This window comes from Corvus kubaryi, unplaced genomic scaffold, assembly GCF_017639235.1.
Source record: "Corvus kubaryi isolate FWS band 111438036 unplaced genomic scaffold, C.kubaryi_AGA036_p1.0 66, whole genome shotgun sequence".
Classification (NCBI taxonomy): Eukaryota; Metazoa; Chordata; class Aves; order Passeriformes; family Corvidae; genus Corvus; species Corvus kubaryi.
This window is the reverse complement of record NW_024582054.1, coordinates 4,091,179-4,104,521: the sequence shown is the minus strand read 5'-3', so window position 1 is coordinate 4,104,521 and position 13,343 is coordinate 4,091,179. Positions and strand designations below refer to the sequence as shown.

General features: G+C 42.6%; 2 protein-coding genes across 9 annotated transcripts in view; one reads left to right on the top strand and one right to left on the bottom strand.

Annotated features, from left to right (window-relative positions):
• Positions 1-878: 878 nt before the first annotated feature.
• On the bottom strand, positions 879-5,326 carry LOC121673957 (galectin-related protein A-like). Of its 2 annotated transcripts, XM_042047846.1 has the most exons (5): positions 5,026-5,326; positions 3,166-3,254; positions 2,219-2,393; positions 1,671-1,854; positions 879-1,147 (listed from the first exon to the last, which is right to left on the bottom strand). In XM_042047846.1, the coding sequence occupies exons 1-4, from the start codon at positions 5,047-5,049 to the stop codon at positions 1,711-1,713; spliced, it is 432 nt and encodes a 143-aa protein (XP_041903780.1). In that variant the 5' UTR covers positions 5,050-5,326; the 3' UTR covers positions 879-1,147; positions 1,671-1,710. The 2 variants fall into 2 exon arrangements, with proteins under 2 accessions (XP_041903780.1, XP_041903779.1); XM_042047845.1 differs by having other exon boundaries at positions 879-1,854.
• Positions 5,327-6,140: 814 nt separating this feature from the next.
• The window catches only part of ZFYVE26 (zinc finger FYVE-type containing 26), a 49,356-nt gene continuing 42,153 nt past the window's right edge, over positions 6,141-13,343 (top strand). For 6 of the 7 annotated variants that reach the window (XM_042047251.1, XM_042047255.1, XM_042047254.1 and 3 more), the window contains exons 1-5: positions 6,143-6,484; positions 7,905-7,983; positions 8,686-8,775; positions 10,663-11,215; positions 12,592-12,722. In XM_042047251.1, the coding sequence (XP_041903185.1) occupies positions 6,294-6,484; positions 7,905-7,983; positions 8,686-8,775; positions 10,663-11,215; positions 12,592-12,722 (1,044 nt within the window). In that variant the 5' untranslated portion in view covers positions 6,143-6,293. Of the gene's footprint in view, positions 6,485-7,904; positions 7,984-8,685; positions 8,776-10,662; positions 11,216-12,591; positions 12,723-13,343 lie in introns of all 7 variants that reach the window. The other variant, XR_006019277.1, reaches the window with a different exon arrangement.

The window sequence follows — 13,343 nt, the reverse complement described above, 5'->3', positions numbered from 1 at the left end:
AAGATGAAGATGATGAAGACCCTTTGCTCCCAGGGAAGGAGAAGGGCCTCTGTTTTTGTTTCTGAACGGCTCAACCTTAAAATTATACCCCAAAAAACTTCAAGAGTGGACCCTCGAAGGCAGTTGCGGGAAAAGCTGCAAGTCGGGGGAAAGGACTCACACGCAGGCAGAGAGACTCCCCTTCCTAAATGGACTGAACGATATTTGGAAGTGGGCGGCTGTCTCGTTGTGATAATGTTTTCATAGCATGAGCAAGAAGAGACTTCTCTTTCTAAATGGACTGAACAAGGTTATTATGGAAGTGGTAAACAGACTGAACATCTTAAGGGTTGTCTTTTCACATCGTCAGTGGGAGAAGGGAGGAAGGTGGGGGGGGAGGAGGAGAGTTCTGAAGGTGGTATTTTTTTTTTTCTTCTTTTAGGTCTGTTAATAAACTTCTTTATATTCTTTCAAGTTTAGTGCCTGTTTTGCATTTCTCCTAATTCTTATCTCACAGCAGATAAACAGTAATGAGTATTTTGGACCAAACCACTACACTAAATTGGTGTTTCCGCCCGGTTACAAACCGAACCCGCGACAACTGTAATTTTAGATTTATATATAAACTGAGACACCAGAGGGTAAAATGTAATGTAGGAAATTATTCAAACACATGATCGGCCTGCTGATACACTATTTTCATAAAATTGCTTGTTTTATGAGTACCTGTATGTGACAGCCAGACTCTGCAGAGCCTTCAAAAATGCAGCATGCTATATATCTTCCCTGAAGTCATGGAGGAATTTGATAATCTGCTATCCACAGATTCATCTCTGTACAGATGTTTTGTTCTCCAAGTTGTGTACTGAAAAGAAGTCTCTTCATCGCCAAAGGCAGAATATGATACATGCTTGTTTATTTATTAGAATAGCCATGTATTTAGGATTTCACTCAAAAGCTACAGCAATGAAATAACAGTACACTTAAATGCATTCAAATATTTAAGAGTGCTGGTAAAGAAGTTTGCAAGCAAAGGTGCAGTTTTAATTAGATGCAAGAACAGGAATAGGCAGTGCAGTTTAAGCTACAGATACCATTTCCTTGGGCTGGTCCAGAGAAGACTGTGAAATCCACAGCTGTTGAAGCTTTTCAATTCCGGAAAAGCTGCCTGGAAGAGACAAGGATGGTGGTAAGGCATTTATTGCTCTCTGCTGGGAAGCACAGATGGTTTTGTGCTGAGCAGAGCTTCCAGGAAAAGCAATTCACTCCTGATAATGTGAGCCTTGCTGGGCCCATCAGACTCCCTTATTCATTTATAAGAAAATCTCCTGCTTCCATTTTCTCAGACCCACCACCTGCATAATGCTCAGTTCTAGTCACAAGGCTAACAACAGCCACCCACCACAGAGGACTGAGCTCTGCCACCTGGCATGCCTGAGGGGGTAAGGAGGCATAAGGATGTGAGATACCACGTAACATCACAAATCTTGCAGTTTTGAGAGGCCAGAAGTGTATCTCAGCAAATGCTTTGAGATTTATCCAGACCAGCCATAGCTCTGCAATTGCTGAGTGTGTATGGGGAAAAAAAGTGTGTATCTCGAACACATCAGTAAATTAAAAAGATAGAGTTCCCACTCTCCAGAATCAGCCGGGGGAAAAAGACAAAACATTTCTGAGACAAGAAAAAGTACATTTTCCTCTGTCCTCTGGTGATATCATGGTCTCCTTTTTTCAAGCCACTTTGGTAAGCTTGATGTCCCCTGAGATCCGCAAAGCTTTCACCAAGCTCAGAGGCTGAATGCGGTGAGTGAAGTCACAGAGCTGCCGTCCATCAAGCAAGACTCGTATTTGCTGGTGTTCACATAAGAGCTCCATCTGCAATGGAAAAGGACAGGGAAGGGTATTAAAGATCAGCAGCAGGGCTGATTTCAACAGCATGGACTTAGAACTAAATGTCATGGGGATAGCGAAGCACAAAGTCTACCAGTTCTTCTAAAATGCCCCTAATAAATAACCTACCCTCTTCTGAGATTATACTGCAAAGCTCCAGTGAGTACTCTCACTAAGATTAGAGAAAGGGATGCATCTTTCCCATCAGGGCTTGGACTGTTGCTGTCCGTGCCAAACCATACTAGTTAACCTGGCAATGTCAGTAGTTAGCTGTTTGTGGTCATATACATAGCCTCCAGCCTTTCTCCCCTCCTTTTCTCTACCCTATTCATAGCACCCTAACACTGACCTTGAACGTGTCACCTGCTGTAAATGGAAAGTAGGGAATAGTCTTCTCTTCTCTTCCCCATTTCCCAGCAATTCGTGCATTTCGGGTGATGGATTTCTCACTGAAGTTAACTGTAAATAACAGTCCAACATCTTTGTTTGCATCCACTGGATCACAGAGCAGAGTCACTGAAAAGCTGAAAAAAAGACCAATTAAATTACTGAACTTTCAGAAATGTAAAGGACATGATGAACATGGCAGAAGCTTATAGAGACTAGAGATAGCTGTTGGTTTCATGTCAGACTAAAACACAGGACTTTACAGGCTTAGAAGCTGGAGAAAGGGATGAGACAAGACACTGCTCATCTTTGTTTCCTGCCCCAGTGCCCAGCAGAATGCTAATGATTTCTGATGTTGCTTTCCCTCTCTCTTGACTGAAATCAAATCCTTCAACATGCACTCCTTTGTGTCTTAAAGGAGGTTATGGCATACTCTTCACCAGTAGAAGCAGTGGAGTTGATAGCTGTAGATGCAAAAAAAGTATAATGGTAAGCACAGTTGCTGTTATCCAGATAAAAGACAGCAATGAACCTCTACATCCTGTGCCAAAACCGTTTCTTAAATGGTGTTGATTCCAACCCCCCCACAGACAACCAAGATTCAGGTTGAGAATTGCACTTCTTCCTGGAGAAAAAATGTCACTTGTGTGTTCCCTTCAGTTCACATTAGATAAGGGCAAGAAGTAGAAAATCTTGTCAGGGCAGTCAGAAAGACCAAACGGTGAACTCTTCCCCGACCTTTTAATCTTAGTCTGAGTGCAGAAAAACTAAATAAAGCCATAAATTGTTAATCTGTTTGACTTTCTTCCTTCAAAGAGCACATACCTCCACGAAAGCTTCTGAATTTAGAAGACAGGTAGGAAGGAGCATGTACAACAGGATGAAGCCCCCAGCAGTCCCTTCACTTACCTCTTGGGTTTGGAGTGTACCATGCCTATGACTGTGAGTTTCATGGTTGGTCTCAGGCCACCTTTAATTTCACCAACGTACTGCTCCACCTGCAGGGAACAGTGAAAATGGCTGCACCGGGTCATGCTATGGGTAAACCAGCTATAACAGCTGCTTTGGTCACTTGATATACCTTGGGTTTACTTTTATGTGTACAAAAGAACTTGAAAGTATTTCCAGCCTAAAGTACTTTTTGTACTCTAATGACAATAAATCTGGTTGCAGCACTCCAGTTGCTCTGGATGCAGCAGATGAGAGGCTTTGTGGCAGCATGATGTGTGGTGCAGACTCTGCTTGAACCTACTCTGCCACCTCAAACTTGCTACCAGATTTTGGTGTGCTAACTTGGCACCATCAGGCCTTACACCAGGCCAGGCAGCCTCTGTCCTCCACTGTAAAAGCAGTGTAGATGCTGCCCTGCCATGCATGTTGACCACATCCTCACAGGCAATCCCAGTAACACCTGTCCTGTTGTGACAGTGACTTCGAAAAGTCACACTTCTTCAGAGGCAGAAAATGGCTTCTTGGTGGATCTACTTTTGTCCTGTTCACAGAGACCGGTAGTTGCAAGCTCTACACAAAGTTATGTTTGCTTTTTCCAAACAATTCTCTAACAGCTTTGATGGTCAGTGGAGGAACTAATACATAGCTGACATGGAAAAAGAGACCTTGGAAACGATTGCTAGGGATGTTTTGAGGCTTCATTTTCAGAAATGGCTTTAAAATGTAAATGTCAGAATACTGCAGCATGTAATCACTCCCCATGCAGATTCACTTAGAAAGAAGCTGCTATGAAGTGCTAAATGTTATTAGCAACTTGCGTAACACTGATAATATTCCAAGGCAATGCATAACAGACCCTGTTTGAGATAAAAAGAGCTTTATCGTTCCAGTGTTCCAAGGTAAAAATTCAGACAGTTTTGCTAGAAGACCTGCACAATATATGCACACAAATTCAAGATTAAAAATGTTTTGCCTATACCTCATTTCCTAGTTTCAATATAGTAGTTGTATCTTCTGCTAAGATGACCTTATACAATTTATTTTCTCTCTTTGATACTCACACCCAGCTACCTTTAGAGCTTCACAGATTATTAATAAACTTATAATTCCTAACAAGGTCAATATTGGAAGAATAATTTTACAAGTACCTTCAAAAATGACAGCAGTAGTACTGATTGTTAATAATGTACATTTACTCTGGCAGGAGTGGGCAGGTGACTCCAGCAAGTATGTTTTGAACTTTGTAACAGAAGAAAAGCATCAAGCACTTGATACGTCTTACATAAGCAAATGGCTTGTCAAGTGAGGAGTCTGACTGTAGGGAGATACTTCAAACTGGATAAAGCAATTAGAGAGTGAGTAACAAGCATAAAAGATCTCAGGATAAATGAAGTTCATGCTCATGTCCCACTAAAGCTTCTTCCTCGCTTAGAGAAAAGATACAAAATACTACCCCAAACTGAAAGTGCACATTGAGAAATTGTTTGTGTAGAGGTGCACCATAGTAAGTACCATCAGTAAAGGCACAGGGTATCAGAACTGAATAGAACAAATGACAACCACATGGTCTCAACAGTTACAGCTCATCCAGCATGACTGGAGAAAATTCAGAGATGTGACTGCCCACACACCATTTATCTGTAGACACCTATTTAACCGTACAGGTGAAAAATACTCAGGAAGCTGTAGGAAGTAATGAAAGAAACTCCTGCAAGCTTCATGTGGAGTTTATTGGTGGGTCCCAGCACATGCACACAGGCACAGCTCCCATCCCGTATTTTGCGTTCAGGAGCCCAGGGGACTCACTTGGTCACTTACTTTGGCACACCTCTCCTCTGTCATCACCGCTCTCCCTCTTACACTTGCCTCGCCGCAGCAGTCCCCGGAGGAGTTTTTGTTTTGTGTGTCAGGACAAAAGCAAACAAAAACCCCGGAATAAAGGGAGGATGTTGAGGGGGGTCTTATCTCCGCCAAACACTGGCTGGACACCACCCAGCCCAGCAGCTGAGTCACGGCCCTCGGCGCCCCATCCCTCTGGGGGAGGCTCACAAACAGCGCGGTGGGAGGGCAGGGGACGGCCGCAGCCCCGCACGGGAGCGCCGGGTGCGCTCAGTCTGGAGCGGCACCTGGAGCGGCACCTACACACTTTTAAACCAGTGTTGGAAGTTCCGTGTGAGCGTGCACAGCATCCTCGTAACATACTCGGTACTACATACACATGCTTGTATATGTAATACATACAACCCCCACGTCATTCATTTATTAATACCGATTCTCTCCTCTCTCAAAGGCGTAAATACATAGAAGTGTATATATATATTTATACACAATTTACAGCCTTATATATACACCTACATGTAGGTCTATACACCCTATACATACACCTATATATACTGTATACACAGTAGATGTGTGTATATATATATTTGTATATATGTGTGGGGGGATGTGTGCATATATACATATATATTTAGGTGTGTCTATATACATATGTATGCGTCCCAGAGAGAGGTCTATGTTATACGGCTATACAGGGGGTACATACACTCACACACACATATGTACCCTGTACGCGCACCTCTCCGGGTGTGGGTAGGTGTATTTACGTGTATACACGCACTCACGGCCCGCTCCGGCAGCGGCCGCACAGACCCCCCGGAGCCGCCCGCCGCCCCCTCACGGACCCGCGGCGGGCGCGGGGGCGGAGCTCCGGGCGGGAGCCGATCAGAGCCGCGCGAGGCACGGGCAGGGGGCGGGGCTGTCCGCGGGGGCGGGGGGCGCGGTCAGCGCAGGGCGGGGCTGCAGCTGCCAGGGCGGCGGCGGCGGCGTCAGGCGCCCCAAAGAAAAATGGCGGCGTGTTTACATTCCGCCCCGGCTCGGCCAATGGGCGGGCGCCCTGCCCGCGTGCCCGGCCGGCGGCGCGCTCAGCTGAGGCGGCGCCCAAGATGGCGGCGGCCGGGGGAGGAGGTGCTGGGGCGGTGCTGTAGAGCCCAGCGCCGCCGGGGCCGCGCCCTGCCCCGCCAGGGAGCGCGGCATCGCCTCCGTGTGTATCACCCCGTTCCGGGTCACCCCCTCGTCCTGGGAAGATGCATTCTTTTGGGAACGAAGAAGCCGATTCTCTGGAGCGTCTCTTCGGGTTTTTCTGTGAGTGCGTACGGCGTGGGCACTGGGAGCTTGCACAGGCCTGCGTGCCCCAGCTGAGCCAGTGGCACGGGGACGGCCCCGGGAAGGTGGAGGCAGTTCTTCAGGCTCTGGTAGCTTGTCCCGTGGGGGTAAGGTAAGTAAGGTACTGCTCTGGTTCAGCAGACTTGAGAGTGAAAGGGGGAGGAGCAATTAGTTTAGTGTTGGCTGTGGGTGAAAGGTAGAATCAGGGAAGTAGCACTGAGGTGTCTTGTGATGCTGTTGTCTGAACTTTGATGTCTTATCACTAACCAAGGACTTAGGCTGCCCATCCCACCGGGATAACGACTTGTGTTCCTTTGCGTAAGTGACATGGTGATTGATACAAGCGTAAAACTACCTGGAAGCATTTCAGAACGGATTTTAATAGATTTTACTGAAGGAGAAGGACCGTCTCTTGAAATTACATTTCTTTGGCACTGAGCTTCAGTTAATTTAGAAATGGAACCACCAAGATCAGCAGTGTAGTTACTTAAAGCGTTCTCTTGTTTCCAACTCTTGAAAAATATCCTAATTTCTAAAAATGTAATTCTAAAAAGTTCAAATTATGCTGTTGATTTCGTATTTCTCTCACACTGTATTTTGGAATGTCATCGGTTTTACTTAATCCCAGTTACTTTTTATCTCTGCTTTTCAGCTAGGCATATGTGAAGGGTGACTTTCTAGCACTTCAGGGAACACTCGCATTCCCACTGTCTAACCAGATGATCATACTTCTTCACATCAAAGTTTGTGTAACATTTTAGTAAAGGTTCTAAGAAACAGTTTACACTGACAGCAGCTGAAGGAAGGTGTGCACGTGGTTGGATGAATATTGCTAACAGCCATGTGAGACATAAGCATTTCCAATCTTTTGATCTTTGATAGCTGGGCTATCACATTTAAAGGCTTTAGTTAGGAGTGCTGAGATTTTTAAAGGACAGGAACTATATTGTGCTTTCTCCTTTTCCTAGTCCTTTGACAGTACTGCATATGTTCCTAACCGTGTGGGCTTTGGGATGTTGAAGTACTGGAGCATGTGAAACACTGATGGAAATTAGAAGGATTCTTTAATTAGTACATTGCTTCACTTTTAGTTTGGGCATAGAGCTGCATTTAGGCTGCTGTGACCTAAGACTTAGTTTCATTTTTTGGGTAGAAATAGGCAGAACAGGAAATAGCACTGTTTGGCAAGTGGTCACATTTCAACGAAATCTGCTGAAGTGCTCAAAGAGACCTATACAGACAGAACTTTGGGCCAGAAATAGGTTTCTTTGTTTTGAGGAACTATGCCAGTAGTATTTGGCCAATCTGAAAGCAGTTATTTGCACAGCAGAAATCACTGAGTTGATGTGCAAGAACACCAATATTCTGGTTTCCCTGCATTCTTTTCCCTGGTCTTTGGCTACTTACTTGTCTTTGTTTTTATCTTACTCGAAGAAATACAAAATCAATATTATCTCTGACGGTGTTTTCCTGGATCTTGGAGATGGAGAGGACCTTGCATAATCCACTGTATATGCTTCTTGCTTTTGTAGATGGGGACAGAATTCTAGCCCATGGAGAACTGCATGGCTTTGGCTTCTTGTGCTGGAAAAATGGCTTGCCAGAAATCAGGTACAGAAACATCTGGTTGACTTCTAAATGCACTTTGTAGCTCTGATTTCTAACTGACTTCCAAGTGCAGAATGTCTCCATAGTTGCTTATTTAAATGTAGGCTTTCCCATGTTTCATGGAACTAAGTTCTCAAGCTATCTGGAGACATGCACTACTTTTGCATTTAACAAATTTATCAAGAAAGAACTGTTAATCTTCACACTGAAGAGAAAAACTGGGGTTTTTTTAAGATATTAGAAGTTAACATTGTAGCTTTGCACATTCACATAAATGAAAAGCATGAGTTTATCAACTTCTGCATTTGTCTAGCACCTCTCTTACATTACAGATGAAATAGCTCAGGCATCAGACAATTTTTATAAGCTTTAGATGTTGAGGGATGTGCATACTTCTTTTTAAAATTCATTTTTCCTTGTCACTACTTAGACTTTCATTTTTTCTTTACATTCTGAGGAATTGATGGGTTTGTGATTTTTGACAAGGTGACATTTGTCTCTGTTTCCAAATGTAGGAATAAATAAAATCAACTGGTGTGAGAGCAGAACCTGAATGGAATAGCCTTTAATTGAGAATTAGGTTACTTCAGAGAGATATTTCAGTCTGCCTCAAAATGTTAATGAAATAGCTATGATTAAGTTTCCATGCTAATGTAAATAAAAGTTTTATTGACTAATGTATTTCCCATTCTTATATGGTTTCAGAAAACTGTTCCAGTTGCTCTTCAGAGAGAAACTGAATTTTTATTATTCTTGGAAGAACTACAGAAAGATGTCTCTGAGGAAGTCCTGAAGGTGAGCTACTTCTGCGCTGTATTTCTTCTTTTTTTTATGCAGTATGCCCAGCTTCATCAGATCGAAGTTAATACTTCCTGCTAACTGCTTGAGATGTTAATGTGTTATTAATCTTCCAGGCAACTGAGAGAGAGTGTAATTCAGATCCCTTTGTGAAGTTAATCCAGTGTGCCTGCAAGTGATTTCTCTGGCTAGAGTAGAGGCTGCAGGCAGACAAGGAACAGGTTTTTCTACGTGCTGTTTCTTACACGTCAGTCCTGACTGCAACTGCTTGCCACAGTCTTCAGTCCATAAACACCTGTAATAATCGTAAACCTACAACCTGCTGTGAGCCAAAATAAACTATAGTCAGTAAGCACATTTTAAAAATTAGTTTATTTTCTTTTTCTTTCTTTAGGGATCTTAATTTTCATCTCCTATGCACCCCTTTTCCCCCTTCCTGGAAGCTTTGGGATGCTCTACTGTTACTGCTGACATTGCCTAGTAATTGGTATGATGCATGTTCTGAGGTCCAGGATCCATTTTCCCTTATGAATTAAAAAATGCAGGCTGATTTATTTGAGAAGTATGTGGAAATGTGCAAAGGTGGATTAATATCAAAAGCAAGAATAGAGCAGAAAATTAGGAAAGTTACTAACTGTAGGACTGTCCTAATTTGGCGTTCGTTACAACAGATTTGGATCTGATGTGGTGTGTGAAATGTCATAAGATGTTGCTTCTGGTCCTATAGATTTTAACTCTTTCAAGATACTCTTTTTTGGTTTGCCTTTTTTTAAAGAGGAAAATGAAAACTTATTATATTCAGAGGGTATTTCAGCTTAGGAAAAGTTGTTCAATATTTCACTAAGGATACAGAATTAGCAATTACAGGATGAAAACAAGCAAGGCAAACTTGAATGTTGATTAAAATAAATCTGCTTGAAGTCTGTTAATGAATAATGAAGTCTGTGCATGTTACCATCTCACCTCCAAGGTTATGAAGGGTTCCACCATTGTCCACACTGTCCACCAGTGTTGCGCAGAAACATGAGATTCAGCAACTTCTTATCTTTGTCACAATTACGGTCAGAGGCATGTGGTCGGTAGAGTTACATTTCAATCCAGCAAATAATAAAAAAAAGGGTATTGTGGACTTGCTTTCCATTCTCATTCTTTGTGCACACCAACCACCTCTCCCCTACGTAATCTCTGAGGTGTCTCTTTGAGCCAAAGGCAGCACTCACATAATTCCAGAAGTGCCAAAAATGCTGCTTGAGTGATATTCAACTGGCTTGTCCCTCACCTTCCCAACTCTTATTGTGTGAGCTAATTGGGATTTTTTGTTTGTTTGTTTTACCCTTTCCCGTTCTGAAATTTTAGGTTTTCTGCTGATAGGTAGAAAACTTATTGTTGCTTAAGAAAAGTCTGTGAGATGGCTTCTGAATCTGTTCACCAGTTTTAATCAAATTTGAAAAATTGATAAGGATGATGTAGTTGGTAAATGGATGGTACAAATCTGGAAAAGTAGGATGAAAAAAACCCACCACTAATCATTATGCTCTTAGCGACCTACAAAGATCCAGTTATATTAGTACATTGCTTGGAGGTGGAATATGGCAGTGCTTCAGCCATCCCATAGGGACTGCTATGGTTCCTTGCTTGTACATCGTCCTTATAGTGTACTTGTGTATTACAGGATTCTTTATATTTTGTTACATATTCAGGCATATCCACTCTTCTAGGAGGGATATTGGACAAGGTGGACCATTATTAATAGATTTCTTAGGTAGTATGGTGTTTGCAAATTGATTTATCTGCTCACTTTCAAGTTTCTTCTATTTTTTAAATAATTCATTTCATGTATTCATGTAGTCAAAAAGGCTTACTCTTTTATTATTTTCCTGCCAGGAACTGTTTGAAGCATTTGAGTGCACGCAAAACAAGCACATCACAGACAGCAAAAGAAGAGATGACTGTTCTCACAAATTCAGTTTGGATGTTGTTTCAGCTCTCCGGAAGCTTCTGCTGCGGGCTCCCCAGAGGGCAAAAGGCCTGCTGGAGTTCTTCCAGGGGGAACAAGGAATACCAAGCTCCTCACTCCAGCAATATCGCTCTCTACAAAACATCTTTGTAGAATTTCTTTGTGACTCCTTAAAATCTCTGCGGAGGCTTCAGGGCAGTTCTGAGATTTCAGCGGAACTAGATCAAAGAGAACTAGTAGATACAATTTATGCTGCTCTCAGTATAGTGACTTTTGAGGTGGAGCATCAAGCAGATGAAATAAAACACTTATTCAGGGAGCTCTTGGATGTATGCTGGGCTGAGGGGAGCCCATTAAGGGAAGAGAAGCTACTAAACTGTATGCTGAGGAAACAGAGCCATGGCTTGTTAAGCCTCTATAGCAATGTTCTCACAGAAAGAACAAGAGAAAAGTTTTTGTTGTCAAAATCAATACAAAAAGGTTTGTTTCACATTTTGCTTTGTACTAATCTCCTGTTTAACAAAACCGTTAAGGCATTAAATAGATGAGTAGTCAAGAAGTCAGGCAATGTTCTTGCTAAGGTGCCTTAACAAACCATCGACTCTTTAGAAAGATGATGCTAAAATGATCCTTAAAGCAAGGAACTGGCATAGGAACACTGGTTCTCTCCCTTACATTTCTGCAGTCTATGCCATGTTTTGTGATCACTTCCTTTACCACCCCTTGTTGTGCTCTATTTTAATATGCTCAGCATTTCTCTTGATGAAAATCTTTCTTGTAACTAGAGGTTTGACACTCCCTATGTATACAGTGTTTATTTGTTCACCTCCAGTTCAAGGTCGTCTATGTTGGAATATGTTCTGTTTCTGGCCAGTAACAATCACCTCAGTAATCCCAAAATATTCAAACCCCTTAATACAGGAAAAGAAAACTTCTGAAAGTGGAAGGAGCTGTGGAGTGGGCTGATATCCCAGCAGGACAGAAGATGCACTGTGATTACCTGCTCACTTGCCAGAGCCCAGCTGTTGGTTTTGTACCAACCATGACTTCACAGCCTCTGTCGAGCTCGCTGTGACTGGTACCTTTAGCTGTAACTTGATGATCCTGGTGGATCCCTTTCCAGCTCAGCATATTCTGTGAATCTATGAGGATCTCAGATGAAGCTGAATGGCAAGTGATGCCCAAGTCCTTGTCAGTGAAGTGGCAAGGAAGGAAAAGCTAGAATCCTACCCTCTTTTGTTCACCTCTGTTCACTGAGGTGTAAGTCAGTGGAATTTTTATTGTCTCTTCTCCCTTCACTCAGGGATTGCTGAAGGGAAGTTCAGGCTGGTGTGGCAGACTCTAGAAATTCTGATAATAACTATAGTTAGTGTTTCCTCGTGGGGGAAGAGAAGTGGAGATCCACATACCTTCACTCTCACTGGGAATAGTTTGTGTCTCACTTTGCACAGATCTGAGAAGTTCCAGTACTGGACAAGCCTTTGCTAAGGCCCTGCAAAGTAGCACAGTGTCTTGAGCACAAGCAAGAATTCTTGCAACTCATAGATAAGGTGTTCGTGGCTAAAGCAAGTCAGGCAGTGTGACCTGAACTGATGCAAACAGCCTGTGTGCTGAGCAGGCTTTTGCTATGTAAATGATTGTCGATACAGTTTTCTGGTTTTCTATCTGACCTCTATCAAATTTCTCTGCTTGGCCCTCCTGTTACCAAGTAACAATATCCAATAGCTGGTAATATGTAACAGCTGGTTAGTGCTTGAGGAAATGTTGAGTGTTTCTCAGTTTAAATTAGTAACAATTGTGCTTCTCTCGAAGATACCCCTCTCTACTGGAAGGTAATTTTGTTGTGATGTTTTTAGGATCATCTGAGCAGCTGGATACAGAGCGAACTGTGATGAGTTTGTTCTCAGATCCCAAAGAAGCTCCTAATTGGAAGACAGCCTATTTCTACTGCTTGAGCAGCAGCAAGCACTTTCTGGAACAGATTCTGGTACAGCCATAAAATCATTAACAGGGAAACCCAATGGAGGCTAAAGTCAGTCCCTGTATTGAACATATCTCAGTGGTGCACAGAAGCATTTTGTATTCAAATAGTGTTTGCCAGGGGTGATGACTAATAGGAACAAGGAGGTAATGGTGATAACTCCCCTACTTGCAGCTGTGCGATGAACATAAAACAGCTAGTGAGATTTTTGGAAAAGCTCATCTGCATGCAGACTGAAGATTAAATCTTCAGGGTTTAAGAAGTCTCATTTTCTGCTTGTAATTTTGTTGGATACACCATTTACCTCATGACCTTGAACTTGTTGCTTTCTGATGCTGATAGATTTGGGGCAGTGAGACTAGTTTGCATGGTAAAATTTGTGGTGAAAATAGTCTGTTATGAATTAATTGATTTTTATATATTCACATAGAAGAAATAGAATACAGGCAGGTGGTCACTGTTAAAGTGTGAGGTTTTAAGGTTGAACATATTTCAACTTTTATGTAATGTGCTTGTAGAAGTCTTTTACATGATGCCCTTGGCAGAGACGTAATCAAGAGAGGGAATGCAAAGATAATGTAGAGTGGAATGTGAGTTTGCTAGGTAGTAAGCATTTGAAATGATGTT